The 21,623-nt window shown below is 36.0% G+C and overlaps 1 protein-coding gene and 1 long non-coding RNA gene across 22 annotated transcripts in view; one reads left to right on the top strand and one right to left on the bottom strand.

Annotated features, from left to right (window-relative positions):
* The first annotated feature begins 291 nt into the window (after window positions 1-291).
* On the top strand, window positions 292-12,587 carry LOC144310760 (uncharacterized). Of its 2 annotated transcripts, XR_013376438.1 has the most exons (3): window positions 301-653; window positions 3,169-4,785; window positions 12,369-12,587. It is a non-coding gene; the product is annotated as an uncharacterized LOC144310760 (long non-coding RNA). The 2 variants fall into 2 exon arrangements; XR_013376437.1 differs by lacking the exon at window positions 12,369-12,587 and having other exon boundaries at window positions 292-653; window positions 3,169-6,762.
* Window positions 7,343-21,623, bottom strand: part of MIER1 (MIER1 transcriptional regulator) — a 59,221-nt gene continuing 44,940 nt past the window's right edge. For 16 of the 20 annotated variants that reach the window (XM_077892206.1, XM_077892207.1, XM_077892210.1 and 13 more), the window contains 5 exons: window positions 20,616-20,710; window positions 19,050-19,157; window positions 17,591-17,718; window positions 12,840-12,979; window positions 7,343-10,320 (listed from right to left, as the gene is read on the bottom strand). In XM_077892206.1, the coding sequence (XP_077748332.1) occupies window positions 9,992-10,320; window positions 12,840-12,979; window positions 17,591-17,718; window positions 19,050-19,157; window positions 20,616-20,710 (800 nt within the window). In that variant the 3' untranslated portion in view covers window positions 7,343-9,991. The remainder of the gene's footprint in view (window positions 10,321-12,839; window positions 12,980-17,590; window positions 17,719-19,049; window positions 19,158-20,615; window positions 20,711-21,623) is intronic. The other 4 variants (XM_077892211.1, XM_077892218.1, XM_077892221.1 and 1 more) reach the window with 1 other exon arrangement.

The raw sequence follows: 21,623 nt of genomic DNA, 5'->3' as shown, positions 1-21,623 counted from the left end.
TTTTCATATGCATGTTGGCCATTTATATAGTTTCTTTGGAGAAATGTCTATTCAAGTCCATTTTTTGGTTGGATTTTTTTGTTGATTTTTTTTTTATATGTTCTGAATTTCAACCCCTGATAAAATACATCACTTGCAGATATTTTCTTCTACTCTGTAGTTTGCCTGTTCATGCTTGTGTTCTTTGGTGCAGTTTTAAATTTTGATGTAGTACAATTTCATTGTTTTTGCTTTTGTTGACTATGCTTTTGGTGTTATATCCAAGAGATAATGGCCAAATCCATTGTCATTAAATTTTTCCCCTATGTTTTCTTCTAAGAGTTTTGTAATTTTATGTCTTGCATTTAAGTCTTCTATCCATTTTTTATTTTTGTATATGGTATAAGGGTCAAACTCCATTTTTTGCATGTAGTTTTACTGACACCATTTGTTGAAGAGACTGCTTTTTAAGGCATGTTTGTTTAAGTTTTAAAAACCCTCTCAGAATTTGACTTTCTAACTTGTCAGATGCATGGTTTCATTCAGCCCCCTGCTGGTTTCTTGGCTCACCTTGGCTTCCATGCACAGGGCTGTCATTACTGGGGACCAACGCATGAGAGGCACTGCTGAGAGGACCAAAGCACAGAACTGGTGCCTTCGTGTATCTGTAGCAGGTGAGCAGTTCCTGGGTATGCCCAGGACTTCCCTACAGCTCTCATCACGTTAATTGTTCATCCGTCCGTTAGGTTAGGCTGACTTCACGGGCTGGCACCCAGCCCCTAGCAGAGACCTGGCAAAATTATATTTAACAGATGAAGCTGAGTCAGTAAATTGTCCAGTGTGGTTGTGAAACTCACATTCAAATCCCAATCAGCCGGACTCAAAAGACCTTTGCTTTTTACAACCGCGTTAGGTTCTTGTTTTGACACATCTGCTTGTAATGGATTTGGTGGGACCAAGCTCATCACCAGTACATGCCTGTCGAATGCCATTCTTCATTTGGAGTTCGAACAACCATGACTTAAAGCTCTGGGCAGGAGCTGGTCGCTGGTTAAATAGAAGGTAGACCCTTTCCAGCTGTACTGATGGGGCCCTCTTGTGGCAGCAGCTGCCATTGGAAGAATAAAGGAGAGTAGTTTGCATGAAAAGCAATTATTTATTGAGAGTCTACTGTGTTCTTTCATGGAGTTAGGCCTTTATCATGTCTTTTCATATTACAACACTTTACTATTGTGCGAATAGTGGCTTAGTCAAAGGAATTTTTCCAGCTTCCCTCAGCTGTAAATTTAAATGCGGATTTTAATTCTGAAATCTTTTCCCAAAGAATTCCAGATAACCTCCCTATATTAGGACAATGCAAAAGGAGAATTTCTTCAGGAATGCCTCATCCTGTGTGTTTATCCTTCAGGTAATTTTTCCAGTGAGTATTTTTGAGGACAAGATCTACAAAAGATAACAGAATCATGAAACTATCTGACACAGAAGGATGTATAGGAGGAATATACATTTCCTCCTGAGAATGGTAGGAAAATTTTCCTAAGAGAAATGACATTTAAGCTGATTCCTGAGGGACAATTAGTATTCAACTGAGGAGCCACTGGAGGGGACAGCCTTCTAGCATTCCACGGCCACTGTGTCTGCTTATGTCTGAAATGCATCCCCCTGTAATGTCTTTATTTTTTTTTTTTTTAAAGCAACAGCTTTATTTTTTTTTTTAATTTTTATTTATTTATGATAGTCACAGAGAGAGAAAGAGAGAGAGGCAGAGACATAGGCAGAGGGAGAAGCAGGCTCCATGCACCGGGAGCCTGATGTGGGATTCGATCCCGGGTCTCCAGGATCGCGCCCTGGGCCAAAGGCAGGCGCCAAACCGCTGCGCCACCCAGGGATCCCCCTGTAATGTCTTTAGAGCAGACGCCCTCATCTCTGTGGGTGTTCTGTGACCAGCCTATCTGAAATTGTACCCCACCATTGTCCCTATTCCTCTCCTGTGCTGTATCTCTATAGCACTTGTCTCTTTTGATGAAATTTAAGCTTTATGAAGGCACAGATGTTGGTCTGTTCTGTTCACTGCAGTGTCCCTGGCACCTAGAAACAGTGCAGGCACACTGTGGTTACACTGTAAATATTTTCTGAATGAACACTTCTAGACAAGGAGTAGCTCATTAATGGCTACATTTTTTAAGCATTGCAAGGTCGACATATGGCCTCATCTTCATTTTAGAAAGATCATGCCAGCTGCAGTATTGGGATTGTAGGTCAGAAGTTGACAAATTCAAATCTTACAGGTAAGGGCTGGGCAGGTAAAAAGTGTGAATCTCAGTGATTCAATACATAGTGGTAGGGCTTGTGGTACGTACCTGTTAAAGGCATTCAATGAGAACAAAAGAGTTGCCAGGCAGATTCGGCCCCCTGGCTCTTGGTGTGCCTAAATTGAGGAACTACTATACATCAGATTTGCACTTAGCAGGATCACTGAGGATGCTGTGCAGATTACTGTCAGACGGGAGTCAAAAAAAGGGCAGGACTGTACAGATAAGTTTATCAGCTGTAGAAGATTGCTGTACATTCTGGTGAGAAATGATGGGATCCTGCGGTGTAGTTGTGAAAGCAGAGAATACAGAAACATTATTTTAGAAGGTAGGATTTACAGGTGATAATGAAATCAGTTTCTCATTTTTGTTTATAAGTAAGGCTGTGGTGATTTTCTCTTTTGCCTGTTATATTCAAGACCACCATCTGAATGCCAGGAGACCAAGATGAACATTTTAAGGGTATTTAAGTTAGGTTTCCAAATGTTTTCCAAAAAGATAGTATTTGAAGTATAGCAAACAGAATACTTACTAAGCCACAGTATAAAAAAATTTACTGAGCATTTGCTACTGCTAGGTAGGCATTTTTTCTTAGCACCTTACATATGGATGGATTTTAATCCTTTAAACAGTCCTTTAAAGTTAAGTTTTATTCTTATTTTAGAGGTGAGGAAACAGGTACAGAAAGATTCCACTGTTGAACAGTGGTGATTGTGGAAAAAAAAAAAAATGTGCTTTACAGAATGTAATTTGCCTTCCTGTGTGAAAGAAATGTCAAATTACTTTTCTTTTAAATCAAATTAGATGAGTCCCCATCTCACCACCCAGCAGGAAATTCAATCCCAATCCTTCTCTAAGGTTAAACCACATTTTCCAGGAATTGCATGGTGCCTGGAAAATAGAAGAGGAAATCTTCTTCAGAAGAGGGAATATCTTCAGTCCTTCATGGTCACTGCTTAAGTCCTTAGTGACTATCTCCAAGGTGTCCTTTGAAGGCAGGTGGCACTGCAGATTCCAAACTTCGACACTGTGATGGTTGCTACTACTGGAAGGTCTCAATGCATGGAGTCCAGCATGTTTTACATCCCGTGCAACCATTCCTCTGACGTCCTGCTAGAGAATGAACTCGCATTCCAACTATTCTGAGCCTGCTGACCAGCTTCTGTCCAACATGGGGGACTTTTTCCTTTCCAGAACTCAGATTTGAGAGGGGAAAGGGTAGAACAAGTTGTTTGCAAATAACATGCTTTCTGCACTACAACACACATCTTCCGTGAATGCAAAGATCTAACTTAGGAAACTAGGTGAACAAATGCAGATCATTGCAAAGTGTAAGTCTTTCAACTTACCGAGACAGCTATTTCCCCATTTGTAATAATTTGTAATGTTGTGAGGATTGGTTTATGATGAGGGTGTAGCACAGTGAATAATAGTATATAATACTGACAATAGGCTTGTTTTAGCCGCCAAATTAACATTCTTCTGTGACCAACACATGATCCTTTCGAGGGAATGCCTCTTCCCCAACTGTTCAAGCCAAATGAATCCAAAAAGAGCTGCCACCTTATGAGAGCCACTTGCCTAGCCACAATGATGGGTTGGCTAAAGGATGGCTAGTGATTCACTTCCATGGCCATAGGACAGATTGGCCATGGCTCTAGCCAGAAGTACAGAATTATAAACTATTAAGTACCATGAAGAAAAAGGACAGAGGAATCGGACTTTGTCTAAGCAGCTGAGTCTTGTTGGAAAAGTCATTTTTCCATTTTGGGCCTAAGGTTTTCCCTTCTGTAAAATGAGAGGACCCTGGGAGGCTCCAAAAGGGTCACATCTGGATTTTGGCAGGCTCCTCTCACCAGTTGCTTCCTTTAGAGTACTTGTTAGCACTTTAGAAGGTGCAGAGAGTGCAGAGTTCAGCTGGAGCTGCTGTACATACCAAAACACACCTTGCTAGTTTGGTTCCCTATTTACGTGCCTCTTTGCCAGTTACATAGCAAAGTAAAGGAAATTGGAATCAACTGCTAGTGAGCACTAGCGAAATTTGAAGGCTGCTATAAGCTCGTGATTCTGAAATCCAAGGTTTTTGAATTTGTTGGCAAACTCAGTTGTCAGCAGCAGCTGACCTGAAATGTGTGTGAATATGAATACATTTTATGGTGGACAAGTGTTTTTAACCATAGGTTCTAGACCTGGATATGGATGTTCTCTAAAACATAGTACCTCTCTAAAATCTGAACAATTCTGGCCACAAGAATTTTGGATAAGGGACTGTAGACCTGTATACTACTACTGCTGGATCTTTATCTAGTGCTCTGTAGAGAGATTTCTTATGTGATTTTTTTTCTTAATGTGTGATTTTTAAATCCCAACACAACCCTGTGATACTTAGTTTTATCTTTTTACAGATGGGCAGTTCAGGTGTTTATACTATGTTCCTAAATGCAAATGCCTACTATAAACACTGGAGGACAAAGGCAGACAGTGACATAGAGAGGTATGTGGCAAAGCAGTTCATGAAGCTCATAATTCAGGCTGTTTCAAATAACCAGCCATCCAAATAAACTTCCACCAACCACAAATACATGTTAGGAGAAGACTAACAATATTCATACTCAGAATGACTAGCGCTATTAGCTCCTAGCCAGAACAGATCTCCCATGTTTACTCAGCTAAAGCACAACTGCTGACACGAAGTAGTAAATTATTAAAATGTCCCTTTTTGGAGCAAGTTCGACTAGATCTTTTCTTTCTGGTCAGGAATTTACTATGGTTCAGGTTAGTCTGGTGCCACTCTCTGCTTGATCTCTTACAATTCTGAGAAAAACCACTTCAGGGTCCAGATCTCCTCATTCTCTTTAAAAAGTTTAAGTGTAGGGCAGCCCGGTGGCTCAGCGGTTTAGCACCGCCTTCAGCGCAGGGTGTGATCCTGGAGACCTGGGATGCAGTCCCATATCGGGCTCCCTGCATGGAGCCTGCTTCTCCCCCTGCCTGTGTTTCTGCCTCTCTCTCTCTCTCTCTCTCATGAATGAATAAATAAAATCTTAAAAACAAAAAGGTTTAAGTGTAGGGGCACGTGGGTGGCTCAGTCCAACTCTTGATTTTGGATAAGGTCATGATCTCAGGGTCCTTGAGATAAGAGCCCTGTGTTGGGTCTGATTCTCTCCCTTTCCCTCTGGCCTTCCCCACCTCTAAATGAATGAATGAATGAATAGATAGATAGATAGATAAATAAAAGTAAACAATAAATTAAAATAATAAATAATAAAAATAAACTCTAAGTGTATAGTCCTTAAATTAATCCAAAATCCATTTTTCCAGAGACAAAAGAGCAAAACTATGTATTTTAGAACTACCTGAACTCTACAAGCAAGTTCTAGCTAGTGTGCAGAAAAACACATTTAGCCCAATCTACAGTCAACCATTCATGTTAACGATGATGAAAACAGCAGAAAAGTGAATTTATTTTATAACCAGGCCAAATCTGCATTAGGCCTTGCTCACTTTTGCCAAACTTTAGGAAATCAGGAGACTCCCTACCCTGACAGTAGCACTCACTAGGCAGTGAGTGAGAAAAGGGAGGAGTCCCAAATACTCCATAACCGTTATGTTATAATCAGTCCTGCACTAAAAGTTAAATGGTCTTAGGGGAATTGTTTCATATTTCTCTTTCATATTGCTTTCATTTTGCTTAATTTCATATTGCTTAATTTCTAACCGAAATGAAAGCTCAAGGAAAATCTTATTTTAAAGCTAGAATTCTATGGCACAAAGCCTAGATGGTTTCCTTCAGTTTGTGACTGCTTCTGTCCTTTTGGCACCCTGTGCCAAGTGTACACTTTTACCCACAGTCCTTACCTGCTAATGCCATCTCTTTGAAGAAGAAAACGTGCTACATGTCTCTGAAGCCACAAGCATAGTAGCTGCTACAAGCATAGGCCCAAATATTTGAATAGGATACATATAAACTTTCACCGCTGACATTTAAATGTGAGGAAGCCTTTACCATCAATTTGCAGAGAATTGGGAGTTCAGCTCGTTTATGTGGCAGTTCTTCAATGTCACAGAATAGGTAGCCTTTAAGATGGTGTTCAAATTTCTTACTCAGAGCCAGCGAAATGACATTTTAAGTATATCATACATCCTAAATAAATCGTAGGCGCTAGTATAAAAACAAGTGAAGATTAAAAAACAACAATCATGGTCAGAAAAGGAAAAACTCATGTGCTTACCGATGTGAAAATATGTTTCGTCTATACTAAGGGCACATAATAAATGAGGTTATGGAAAATTGATATTAGAAAATAATGCTACTCCATCAACCCATGACTTGGGGGGATGACTCTGTTAAGATTTTGCAAAGTATAACTTTGATTGTTAAAGAGTTGATTTTATGATTATAAAAATTAATCTGGAATTATATAATACAGAAAGAAAACATCATTTTTAGAATAAAAGGTTTAAAATTTGGAAATTCTTGTTCTCCATATTATATGATTTCCACACTTGAAATTTTCATGAATATGAATTATTTATGGGAAACTTTGTTTTGGTACTTCGTGGTGATATATATATAAAGCCAGTTAGTTATATACCTCTAGAGTCATCAGCATACACCTTGCCTATGGAGATTCACCAAATCTCACTTATTAAGGGTGCCCACTCTTAATTTTTCACTTAGAGAAAAGTAACTATTGTGACAAAAGCTTTTTGCAAAATACTATGTGATATGAATTGCAATACAAAAGATGGGGAAAATTTGTAATTACATAGTTTAGGGGAAGAGAAATGGGTGAATAGAGGTCCACAGACCAAAGGATCTCCTTGGAGGAAAGAAGACAATACAAAAAAAGACAATACATCACACAAGATGGGGTCTCAAATGGACCAGAAGCCACTCAAACACTGGTTCATATGCTGTATCTAGGAGAAGAAGGAACACAGATTATACTTATTTGCATTGTGACCAATGTATATTATACAAACAAAATCTGTAATTAAAACCTAGTGAATCAACCTAATGAAAATCATCCACACAGTATTATGTAGACAAGTATGTTTAAAAAAATATTTTAATAAGCATATTCAGAATGGCAGACAGGGAATGGGAAAAGGGAATTATTTTACAGTGCAAAACTACTATGCATAAATTTAAAAACATCTAATTCATAATTTTAATGCCTATTTAAATATTCAAATACATTTTTAAAGCTCAACAGATTTGTGTTGAACTGAGTTGCAGATTCTGAACTCTATTTGAAAACACATTATAAAACAGAATACCATTTCAAATGAAAATGATAGTGCTTTGCTGAGGGTGGGTATGGGGTGGGGGAAACTATTAACAAAGGCTTCTTTTCCCAATGCAGTTTGTTAAGAGTTCAAGAGTTATGAAATGTACTAAATCTTAAAGCAAATTAAATTCATGATATTACTAAAAGTTTTAAAGTAGTGCAATGACTTATCAAGTTATAGTGGCTGCATTATGAAGAACAAAGTACTGTGTGAAATACCTGCATAAACACAAAATACAATTAAATATTCTTCACAAAAAGCTGAGCATTATGTATTGTAATAGTGGAATGTCTTTCATTAGGCATACTTTAAAAAGGTAAGATTAAGAAAAGTAAAATTTCCTAATAAGTATACATGTGCCATATTTGCAAACATGCCTGAGAATTTACTAAAAACGTTCCTGTAATTTTAGTTTCCAAGAACTTCACAAACCTGCAAACAAAATGGATCTTTAAAAAAAGGTGAAAATAGCGTCTCTACTGCAACGACTTAAAAAGTACAGCATCACTCTTCATGTGAAACACTTCGATAGACCATCTTTGACAAAGAACTAGGAGCTAGGATACTTTGGATTCATGTAATAAAAACTGATTCAGAAACTGGATTGTGACCATCTGCTAAAGCTGCCATTCTGGATAAATTGATATTGTAGGTAAAACAAAAACAACAAAAGATTCAAGCTTCTCAACACTTCCACCCAAAACTTTGATTTACTCATATATGGTATGTAACAGTGAATGTGCACTATATGAAGTCAAGTGTTGTAAAGTGGCTTTTTAACACTGTTTGGGGAAAAGAGTTGTTCACATTGGTGGAAGGAAGCAGTCTGAACATATGTTAATAATAGTAATACTTCATGAGGGTAAGGCCTAAATCATAACTTCTCAGTGCAAACCTTTACTCAATTGCATGAAACAGTTGAGCCATTAAAAACAAGACCACAGAAGATTTATTTTAAAAAGGCATTGGCTCTTGAACTGATGGCTAAAAATGAATCAGTAGAAGCATTTGGGGTATGCCTGTGTGAAAAAAACAAGAATAGTTAATAATCTTTTATAAAAGTTTGGATATAGGTTGGTCTATCAGCTGTATAAAACTACATTTTTAACAAGAATTTTGCACTAAAAATAAAATGGCACTCTTGCAAGGCTATGCAAATGGATGATCCTATCTGTAATCACACAGAGCACTGGTCCTACATCTTATTTTCATTTTGGAAATACGCTCACGTCATCACTTTTTCCTCATAAAATCAGTATTGTTTCCTGCCAACTCCTTGTGTGTGCCAATATCTAAATATTGCTTGACCTTTTCCCCGGTTTAGTTAATGCAAAAATGGGAAATTTTATAATGCATATAAAAATAACCGAACAGGATTCTGGTCAGCATGATATATTGAAGCACTTAAGCCAACAATAAACTTTTGTCTTGCTTCAAAAATAATTTTCAAAATTATAGCAAACGCAAAACAACTATGCAATCTAGGTATCATGCTTAATTTCAAAATTCTCAAACTATTTGTCCTTAAGTAGAAATTTGAAAAAACAAATTTTCACAATCCTTTATGAATGCTTTTACCACCTGTATAAGAAACATGACTTAGTTACTACACAAACACTTAAAAATTCATTAGAAAAACCTTAGCAAAATAAAATGAAAGCTGACAGACTCAGAATATCAATTCCTCTCATAAAAGTTTACCAACTGTACAAGTTAAGAAAATTATACAAGCTTTTGTATTAAGAAAGGACAGCTCAGTCAAGACATATGTACTGTAAAAATCTTTCAAAGGCTACAAAGAATCTGGAAAAATACAGAATGTATTTCTTAAGCCCAGATAAGAATATGGAAAGACATCATTGATGTCAACAATTTTACATATACAAACCTGACTTGGTTTATTTTTAAACTTCTATATATAAAAAAATCATGCTAGCATAACTTTCAGGATTCATAAGGGTTTCCTTAATAATGACACTCAATTTGTATGGAGAGAAAAATGTCTCATATAAAAGATAAAGACATTTCAAGAAACTCAGAGAAACTGGTGTCAAACAGAAATTTGAACTTGGTTTTTTCTTCTCTGCCATCAAACTAAGCAAAAAGTACCTGTAAGTGACCTTTTAAGATTAATACAGCAAATGAGAAGGTACAGATATTTCTGTAGTTCATTCAGATTTACTAAACTATTTGTTATATCCTTAACAAAGTCTTTACACTTTTTAAAGTAAAAAGTCTACAAAGGGCAGAATTATGAAATCTTATTTACTAAAGTTAGGACTCAATTCAAATTTTCAAAATTTTAACCAACTGCTTCAAGAAAATCAACTTTTTAAGGTAACCCATCAACCCTGAAAATTTTAGTCACACCAGATTTTACTCCAAAGAAAGTAAAATAAGTTTAAGATTTAGTCATCTGTGTTTTCAAGCTCTTCAAATTTTCCATGTGACATTGCTTCTTGGAAAAATTCTGAAGAACCTGGACTTTCTTTTCCATTGCTGTTTACCCTTCGCCTTTTGGCAGGTCTCTCACTTTTCTCATCAAAATCATTTTCATTTCTTGCAGTCATATGGCCAAGTTTTTGGTCAGTGGTAAGGTTGTCTGTTTCATAACCATTAGTATCCATATCTGCATGAAGTGGTCTCTTATTTCCACCTGCTGGTCCGTTAACATGTAACCCCTCAACTTTGATTTCTTCTTTGTTCAACATTTCCCCTGGTCCATTAGATGACATCCCTACATTGGAAGAAACATTAAGTGAAACTGCTAGTATTAAAAAGTTAGCTCTGTAAACTATTCTAAAACAGCTATTGTAAAAAAGCTTTTCATCAATGATGAGAGGTATCAAATCTATATATACCTATGGTCTGAACCCTGGTTCTATTTACTGAGTAACTGCATCACTTTGGGCAAAAGTTATTTACATTCGTTGTACCTCAGTTTCATCACATATTACAATGAGGATAATAAGGGACTTACATGGTTGCTATGAAAATTAAGTTAATAAATGTAAAGAATTAACATTCTGGCATATATTAGGAGCATGTTGGTGTTATATAACAAATAAGCACTCAGTCTAAGAGTCTAAAATAAGCCGAATTAAAGCCAAGATGTGGGCAAATTAGCAAAATGGTTATAATTTTCTAAAACTATGTAAAAAAAAATGACCATCTATAGAAGCGTGAGTTTTGGGATCCCTGGGTGGCGCAGCGGTTTAGCGCCTGCCTTTGGCCCAGGGCGCGATCCTGGAGACCCGGGATCGAATCCCATATCGGGCTCCCGGTGCATGGAGCCTGCTTCTCCCTCTGCCTATGTCTCCGCCTCTCTCTCTCTCTCTCTCTGTGTGACTATCATAAATAAATAAAAGTTAAAAAAAAAAAAAAAAAAAAAAAAAAAGAAGCGTGAGTTTTCTATTGCCATATAAAATGACATCACTTTTATTTTTAAGTAAATCCATGGGTATTGTGCTTTACAGGTAAAGATCACACATTTTATTTATCTAAATGGATTGAAATAATTGGCCACAATGTTAAAAAAATTAATGCTTGCACTGTCCAAACATATATTTAAAAGTGATAAAAGCAAACACAAATTCCTTCGAAACAGGTGAGAAAAGAAAGAATTATTTACTAAAAGTTACAGTAAAAAAGGCATGTTAGAGTTGACTGGGAAATGGAGTAGACATTTTGGGTATGTAATGTAAAATATAGAATGTGCCACTGGAGGTAAGTAAATTTTAATTATTAGAACAATATTTGGTATCAAGGATGAGCCTCAAATATTACATTTTGGTCAAAGAAAATATTCTATGCCCCCAACTCAAAAGTACACTCAAATCATAAATGCACAGGGGGATTATGCATCATGATGCAGAAGGAACGATACTATTATAGTAAGCCCAAAAACCCCTGGAGAAGATAAAAAGTAAGATTTCAAGATACCAAGCTCCTTAATGAAAGAGAAACTTCACTGAAGAATTCCTTCCTTTCCTTGAAAAGACCCAAGAATCTTGGCTGTGGGTACCTTGGGTGAATGGCTTCTGGGCTACTGAATAATTTATAGGTAATTTAACACCTTATTAGTTTAACTGCACGTTCTAATCAAATGGTTAAAAAAGAAAACAAAGAAAGAGAAACAATCTGGTGTTATGAGCAAACAGGAAAAGACCAAAGTAGTAAACAACTATGCCTCCCTGAGCTTCTACCTGTAGTCCTAAGTTCAGAGTCTTAGCTTCTTACTTTAGACCAGAAAACAGCTGCTGGGCCCTCTCTGTTTGTTTCTCTTGTTCTTAGGGGAAGGTGGTGAGGGAATAGAGTAGGGTCATCAAATGAACAAAGTATATTCATTCCAGTAATGCCAGTGTGATACCAAAGGTCAGGGGATAATCGTTCACAGTGTTGTTGTTCTAGTTTCTGTCGGGGAGGTTAGCTCTCCACTGGCCCTCTACTGACTGTTATATCAGAATGTAGGTGTGCAGAGCTTATCTCTAATTCACCACTTTCCTCCTTAAGAGGAGTGAAAGGCTTTATTACTCTCTGCTTGGCCACTGTCTTACTGAGGAAGACTATTTTAATTAAAGTAGAAATCAAAATAATTCTCTGACTAGGTGTTACTCATGAACACAGTGATCTTTGGTCCATTGTATTTCAAATAAGAACATTACCCGAACCTCAAACATAATGGAATGTCATTTGCTTCTTTCTTGCAGAGATAAAAATAGAAATGTTTCCATACTGTATTAATGCAGAGCCTGACACCTGCTTTATCTTTTCGCATCCTTCAAGGTTATTATGCTATCAGAGAGAAAACTATACAAAACCATGCCCTTATCTACTTCTTTCCACCAAATGCTTAAAGTACTTTCCTGATAAAAGTGTTACAGCTTTGTGTACTTCTGATGAAATGGCTGGCATTTCCGTCTAAGAGTTAACAAGAACATTCTATCCAAGCATCCCAACTGATTAAGAAAATCGATGCTACTCAAGAAGAATAAATTAATTAAAAGAAAGTCACTGTTGATGGTTTATTTTTATTCAACTTAAGTTTTTAGTGATATCAACAGGAATTCTTTCCAATTTGTATTCTGTGTTAGTACATATGTATGCTGGTGTTATGTACATTCGTTCCATAGGTATTTACAATTATTATTTTTACAACTCTTGGCTTTGGAAGTTTAATACAAACCATACTGCCCTGACTACTAAAGGAAAAGTGCCCTTCATTAAGAATAAACAAGTGCTTCTTTGGTTGCTTACCATTCTGATTACTATTGCTTATAGTGCCATCTTCTTTCTCAGACTGGCTGTTACTACTGTTTGAGGCAGTTGGGGGAGGGGACGGTGCTCGACTAGAAGCAGCACTTTCACTTTCATCTAGAAGACGATCCATGTAATCCCTTAAAATTAAGTGAAAAAATAATTATTTTCTTATATTAAAAAAAGCTGAAAATTAAAATTCAGGTTAACTTTTAAAGACTTTTATTAATAAATATGTCCTAATTTTCACTTCCATTCATTCCAGTGCCTCATCTACCCCACCAGGATCTGAACATTTAATGGAAAGCTACTTTTGGTTACATGTTTGTTGGAAAAAAGCATAAGGGCTTTAAACTAGCAAATTTTAGACCCCAATAGGAAGTTTTAAAGCTTTTAAAATTATAGACAAGTGCTCAGAGTGGCTCAACTAAAATCAGAGGATCTCTAAGTGAAGAGAGGGATGATGCCAATCAGGAGTACAAAGCAATTTCTGCACAAACACAGATTGGAATTTTAAAGCTCCTATTTATGTGATAGCTATAGCAATACCTGAAAGACAAATGAGGGCCTACCAATCAATCACTTCCCTGAACATTCCTGGATATCTCCTGTATTACTTTCCGCTAGATCTGAGCTATTAAAAGCTATGCTACTGACCTTACCTGCTGGCTTTGCCAGCATATCATTAGAGGTGAACTGACTTCTTCCCTAAGTCATTCCTGAACTATATGTCATGGGAGGACAGCCACAGTTAAGTGACTCTGGGTTGGGGTTAGAAGATCTGGGCTAAATACTCATCTCTGAGGTTTAGTGTCTTTACCTAGAACATCATGTATGTATCTACCACACAGGGTTGTTATACAAGATATGTGCAAGAAAGTAGTTTTGTAAACTATGAAGTGCTATGAAGTCACTAAAATCAAGGTCAGCAAACTATGGCTTGCAGGCTGGCCACAATTTTGTGAATGGTATTCTGATGGGATACAGCCACACCCACTCATTTACATAGTATCTATGACTGCACAACAGCAGAGCTGGGTGGTTACAAGAGAACTGAAGGCCCACAAAGCCTAAAATACATACTCTAGCTCTTTACAGAGAAAGTCTGCTGATACCAGTGCTGGACTAATTTCCCAAAGGCAGGAATTTTAGTCTTTGTTCACTGCACCACCTGTGCCTAAGCTGTGCATGGCACAGAATAGAAGCTCAAGAAAACCTTAAAAACCATATTTTAAAATTCCCTCAGAATAATTATAATAGAAATATTAAGATGAATCTTTAGAATTTCTGGGCTTGGAAGTAAGAATGTGGATAAGAAATAAACAATGGAGGGATCCCTGGGTGGCGCAGTGGTTTGGCGCCTGCCTTTGGCCCAGGGCGCGATCCTGGAGACCCGGGATCGAATCCCACGTCGGGCTCCCGGCGCATGGAGCCTGCTTCTCCCTCTGCCTGTGTCTCTGCCTCTCTCTCTCTCTCTGTGTGACTATCATAAATAAATTTTTTAAAAAATTAAAAAAAAAAGAAATAAACAGTGGAAAGGCTTAGGATTTTACTGAAAGTCTGTGGTAATAGTCTAAGAATAGATTATTAAATATAGCTGTAATGTCAAACTACAAGATCACACTGTCCCCTAGGTTATGAGAATATAATAAAGGGAAACGAAGCTTTCAACAGCTTGAAGTACAAACACACATCAAAGAAATGTATATAATCATGACCTAATCAATTCAACATTCTAGGCCTTCCTAATTTTCCTCACCTATAAATAGAGGGAATTAAATCTGATGGTGTTTTAGTCCTCCCTTCAGCTTTATGCCATTCACCGTAACTCCAGAACAATTATGTAATGAATTTGAAGCACACAAAAAAACACAAATGAGTATGAATGCCCAAGGGATTCAGAAGCTAAGACTAATAATAACAGATGATACACCATGAGAATTGCTGGAAATAAATTTGGTATGACAGGAATGGATAATGGAGGATGTGAAGAAAAGCCAAGCAAAGGAAGCTAAAGTTGACTAGATACTGCAATGATACTGTGAAAGAAATTATTATTTCTTAAGGATTAATGGCATCCACAATGCTTAAGGAAGGAGAAGAGTCATGTGGGCCATCCAGGAGGTCATAGTAGCATTCCGATAATCAGAACTATGGAGGGTTGATTAACTATTACTTTAAAAATATTACTTGGGATCCCTGGGTGGCGCAGCGGTTTGGCGCCTGCCTTTGGCCCAGGGTGTGATCCCGGAGACCCGGGATCGAATCCCACATCGGGCTCCCGGTGCATGGAGCCTGCTTCTCCCTCTGCCTCTCTCTCTCTCTCTGTAACTATCATAAATAAATAAAAATTAAAAAATAAAATAAAATAAAATAAAAATATTACTTAAAGGCTGTTATAGTAAAATCTCTAATTTGCATATGGATACCAATTCTTCCAGGTAATGACTACAGACAATCTGCGGGAGGATCTTGCAAAGGCTGTTTATAAGGCATAAAAACAGCAAATGTGCTTCATTCTGGTGAACAAACAGAAGGTAAAAATGTAACAGAAAAATGAACAAATATCTTTTAGGATAATGTGTTCTAATTATGGATTTTGACTAAAAAAGGAAGATGAGAAAACTCATTCAAATTTCTGTCTTATAATAAATGTTCTGTGCACTGGAAGTATAACTATTAACAGGAGGTGGTTCTGGAAGCAAACTAGAAAAGAATCTCCATGTTTACAGAAAACCAATTTTTCTCCCCATTTGGGCAATAACATATAGTCTGTCACAGCTTCTTTTAGAAGATGTACTAGAGCTAAAAGGGAGAAGTAGGAGTAAAAAAATTACAGTTCAGTTAAAAAAAAAACAAACATAATTTTATGAAACACCTACAGGAGACATTACTGAAGCCCACAACCCATAAAACCATAGGATTCTCACCTATGGGGGAAAAACAACAATTGTTCACCTCATACTATTATACCAGGAGACCACTGTAAAATCTTAAAAGCATGAGAAAAGAGATGAAACAGGGATTACTTTTAACTGCATCTACTCCACCTACTGAATACTTAAGAGGAATCAAGGTCACAGATATAAGGATCTTCAAAAAGTTTCCAGAAGCTATGGAGGGATTATTAGAGAAACTAAAATGTTTGGCAGCACATCCCTACCTAACCTGTTGAGCTTGACAGCACAGAGGACCAACTAAGCCAGCCCACAACACTTTCCTTGGTGATGCTTTCTGAAAGAGAAAACTGGATGAACCATGGGTCTGACCCAGCATGGAAATTCTTATGTTCTTACTGCTGGTGACGACAGATTGCCTGTAGTTCGTGTGTGAACAATATTTCTGAAATGGGTGAAAAAAATGAAAGATGTTACTAGTGCTTTTCCCTGTAGAATAGCTTGAAAACTGACTATTTTAAGAAATACTCTGAAGAATAAATCGCTATATCTAGTTCTACATCATTATATCTCAATATCACCAATAAACCATCCAGAAAAAAATTAACTATAAATTTATAACATTAAGCAATTAGATAAAATTTGGAATACTATGTATGAAATTCCACTTTAGCCATCATGAGCTTTGAATAATGGGGGATGAGGCACAGAGTCCAATGTCCCATGATTTCCAAGGGCAATCATACCCATTTATTCCCTTTTAGACAATTTTGCTTTAGAATATAGAGTGATCCTCCAAAGAAGTGACCAGCAGAAACACCTGTAAGTGAACATGACCAAGACATAGTCTAGCCTAGGAGTTCGCAAAAGCACAGTCAAAAATTCATATAAGCCCATTTTTCAAAGGCAGTTATTTGGAGAACCATGAGAACTTTACTGGTACACAATGACCAAATGAAGTTACAACTTAGCATTATTTTTATTTTGTAAGCAGCAGGAAATAATCAAGGATAGTAGTAAAGTTAATTCCATCTTAACAACTCATCAGCATTTTAGAGCAACTCAAAGAGAGACGAGATTGAAGGGTGTGGTTTATTCAATACTCTATGTACTTAGCGGGGATAGTTCTTTTTCCCAAAGCTAGACTAAATGAAGCTAAGAGATTTTGGTGCTTGGGAACTGATACAGCATACAAGGCATTTTGCGTGAAGACTACATATAATAACAACCCACACTCCATATTTCACTGGGAGTAAGCTAAAGTTGCAGGACTAATTATTAAATATTTCAGTTAGAGGAAAGGTTTCAGGAAATCTAGGGAAAAAAAAGTCATCATGGACATGTTCTTTCCTCTTTAAAAAACCCTGTAACAAAAATGAAAATGAAATTTGACCTGATTCATTATTTCTATGGTCTTTTCTTTTATATCATCTATACCCAAATCTTATTTTACTTCCTGTGATCAAAAGTAGACTGGACAAAGAAAAATACTAATTTCCATTCCTTCTTAAAGGGCCTCTATTAGGCATACCAGCCCTATAGCTTTTGAAAAGAGTCTCTTTCCTATTCTCACTGTGCTCATAAGTATTACTAGATTAAAACTATGTGCTTATTCTGAACGGAATAGAAATTAAAGTACTTGCTTTGATGTATTTATTGTCTCAAGCAATATGAATTGTAATTTGTTTCATAAGACACTGAAAAGTCTAAATGCCCTATGACAATATGTCTACAAATGGATAAAACTAATGTAAACTCTTACCCTACTGAAAAAGGAAGATTCTGAAAATTACAATTTTCTTAAGAGAAATTCAAGAGCAAAAATTAATGACTCAACAGAAAAAATAAACTCACGTTACACCAGGATGAAGATTATATTTCTTTTTTCCAAATCGTGTTTGCTGAGCAAAGAAATCGTAACGTTCAGATTTTTTCCACATATAATAGAATGCTACACATTCACCAACTGACCTTGTTCGAACCTATAAGAAACAAACACTTGTTTTTAAGAATCATCTCCTCCTTAAAGGAGTTATTTCATGAAAAATATTTGAGGTCTGAAAACAAATTTTTATGTACCGTAAGTAATATATATAATACTCTGTATAAAATACAACATGCAGCAGCTTTGTTAAAAACTGCTCTTTCCGAACTCTCATGGAGAGAAATCATACATTGGCAACAAGTCTTCAGATATTTAACATTATGCTTTTTAAAAAACTATCATCTTAATTTACTATAAACACTCTTCTATCGAAAATATCTGGAAGTGGCATTTGAGTTAAAATTAGTGTTATAAACAGTTTGCAAATACTTTTACTCACAAGGTACCTAGGGAGTCTACCTTTAAATTTCCTTTTAGAAGATTCTCTTAGTAGTCCCACTGGTGATCCAGACTTTCTAGAAAGGCTGAAAATACTCTATAGTGAGTTGAAAAGTATAATAATAATGCCACTGCTAATTTGTTGTTTACTAAGTTACTCCAGTAACTGTGCTATACCTATTTGTGTGAATAAACTGCTCCCCTTCCACAGACATTCAACACCAAGGGGACTGGCAAATGATGTAGACAACATCCCTCTTTTTGCTACTTAGCTTAGAGAACTGGTAGGGTTGATGTATATAATAAAGTACAGGGAGTTCAAAAGAAAAAAGCTATCTGCATGAGTGCTGGGATGCTAGGCCATATTACTTTAAAACCATAAATTTCTAATCTTGAAGGAGGTATCCTGTGAGACGGATTGCACCCAAAGTCAATTTGATGACATCTTCATTTCAATACCTGACATACATTTTTCTTTCTTCCCTTACGCTTGCACTTTACAAATCTGGCCCATGTTGCTCTAAGACTGAAAGCTGATTTTCAAGGCTTTTTTAAAGAAATAAAGTCAAACTCCTTTTTTTTCCTCCTTTACAATCTTATTATGGAAAACTGGAAAGCTATTTTGGGGCATGCAACATTAACAGTCTTATGAAAAATCTTCTATAAAGCAAGCCTACATAGTAGAACTCATGACTAAGATCCAAACTTCAATTCTGGGTATAAAAACAAAGTCTTAATTCTCCTTCTTAAAGAATAACTGCCCTCTTTTTGTTCATTGTAACTAGTAAATTACATAGATGGGTCAGGTGACTTCTCTAATACTGAAATATCACCATCTCAAATATTTATAAAGAAATCAAGGTCTTACTTCCAATATTATGTTAAACACTTTTTTGGCTAGTCACTTCAAGTCACCTATTAAGTTCTTATTCCCTAAAAGGGCTTTTGGTGGGGTGTTCAGGGGTTTCTTATTGCTAAGAGCTATCTTACCAGCTTATCACTCCAGGAGTCCCCTCCATAGATAATCCAGCATGGTTTGGTCAACAGTGTTTGAATCCAAGCAGCAGTGCTAGAAAACTCTTTTATCCCAAAATGTTGCTCCATTCAACAATGAAACAATGTAATTTTTTTGTTTTTTATGGTCAGAAACATACATGTTTAATCATTAGTATAATGCACTATTTTCACAGAATATTCCCTTATGTTAGAGGTGATCAGATGGTTTGGACACAACACTAAGGGGTAGGACACACTTTTAACACCAATGCTAAGACTTAAAATTTCTCTTAGTAGTTATATTTGATGTCAACTATCAAAATGAAGATAATCAAGAGTAAACTACTTAGGGATGCTCGGGTGGCTCAGCTGGTTGAACTCTTGATTTCAGCTCAGGTCATGATCTTAGGGTTGTGGGATCAAGCCCCATGGCAAACTTCGTGCTGGGCATGGAGCCTGCTTAAGATTCTCTCTCTCACTCTCTGCTCCCCTACCCCTACACTCTCTCTCTCTCTTAAAAAAAAAAAAAAAAAAAAAAAACTAGGTAATGCACAACAAAAATAAGAAAAATAAGCTCACAGGATTTATAAGCAACTATTTATAGAACATAAAAATAGTTAAATATGTTGAAACAAATTAAGTGGACACCATCCAATTACATCTAGAGGTATAAAAAGAAGAATGTGATGACAGACTATTTAGAACTCAGTCAACCCCATCCTAGACAAGCCATCACTCAAAACTCAGATACTATCTTTACGGAAACATGGAAAGCCAAGTTCCTTGTCATTTCTTTTCACTAAAATTGTTATATTTATATAAGCCTAGAAATTACTTAATTTCCTCCATTTAAACTGAGATTTTAATTTTGCACATCCTAATTTCCCACAGACAATACATTTTTCTATTCTATAGAATTATACAATTACTATTAAAAATCTTACCTGATTTTAGTGTTAAAGAGAATTAAACCTAAAAATAAACCTGCAAGTAATTACGAAGTTCTTTTTGGCATACGCTGACATTATAATTGATATTATCAATATGGAATGATAAATGAGTCATGTTAAATAAAATTGTCAAATTATAAAATTATAATGTATAATATAAAGCTGATTTATTGAGATAGTCTTCTAGAAAATTAAATCTTAATTAAAACCAAATTAAATACTGAGTGTCTGATTTTAGACACTCAGGACTTAAATGTAAAAGAAATTTTAATTGTAAATATTGTCATATTAAAAATGTTTTAAAGTTTCAAGATTATTTTAAAGCCCAGTCCTTTAAAAAATGTCACAAGTTTGTGGAAAACAGCTTTAAGTAATTACATTGTATACAAACATCCCACCCAGAAGTTGATTAATATGTTTGCATAGCAGTCCAATTCTTAAAGGCTTCAATATCATATGCCAGGAAGTCTAGGTATGCTTATAATTCCTGAAAAACCAATGTATTAAAACATTTATTATAGAATCTTTAACATTAGGAAGTAATTAAGATATAAAATGATCTAGGTTAACTATCTTTTTATAAATGAGAGAACATTTTATCATTACTTACTTTATTAGCCTGAATCAAATGAAAATCCTTCCCATAGGCTTTCAGCCCTTGTTCAAAATTTCTACATTCTTCTTCTGTCCAAACAGATAATTCCTCTGATAAAACGGGAGAGAAAACTGTTAAAGCAATATTTTCCTAAATATTATACATAAAGTTATAAATAAAAATGTAAGTTTCTAATAACAATAAGGGAAGTATTTTACTCCTGAGCTCTATTATTGATGGCTGCAAAAGATGAAGTGACAAAAACTCTGTATTTAATAAAATTTTGGGTGATTTGATCCCTAATTCTCCAACCTCAACTTGGATCATTTTCTCCTTTATGGTCTAACTATACTAGCCACCTTACATTTCCTTAAATTCACTAGGTTCTTTCTCACTTTAGACTTTGTGATGCTATTATTCCCTTTGCCTATAATCATTTTCTGCCTTACTCTCTTTTCACCTACCTCATTTGTTTACAGCCCAGCAAAAATATCACTTTGTTCTATAAACTTTCCCTAAAAGCCTCACTCTTCCCCCAAATTAGGTTAAGTCCTACTGCAATAAATTTGAGTTATACCCTCTAATTCTCCTTAGAAGAACTCGTAACTATTTCTCAGCTTCCCTAACCTAGGCTCTAAGCACCAATGAGGGCAGGGGTTTATAATTATGTTTATAATTATGTCCTCAGAGCTTAGCAGGTCCTCCAATTTTTGTTGAATTGTTTGCTATGTAATGATACATAAACAGTGTTCTTAGTGAAGTAGGGTGAGAGCCATTTTAGACTAAAAAAAATTAAAAACTGGATTGATTTTAGTAATGGCTTCATTACTTATAAATTATGTTTGCCTCAGCAAAGGTATTTCAGTTCAGAGATCTCAGTCTCATCATTCTGAAAGTAAGGTAGAAACTGTCACATTCTAGAGTTCATAGGACTATTATTAGCAAGATCAAATAAGAAAATATTTAATAAAAATGCCCTGAAATTGAAATCCATCATGTATTTTTATTGTAGTGGCCTTACTT

The sequence above is a fragment of the Canis aureus genome, chromosome 3 (genome assembly GCF_053574225.1).
Source record: "Canis aureus isolate CA01 chromosome 3, VMU_Caureus_v.1.0, whole genome shotgun sequence".
Taxonomy (NCBI): Eukaryota; Metazoa; Chordata; class Mammalia; order Carnivora; family Canidae; genus Canis; species Canis aureus.
The sequence above is the reverse complement of the archived record's forward strand: the minus strand, read 5'-3'. Positions and strand labels throughout refer to the sequence as shown.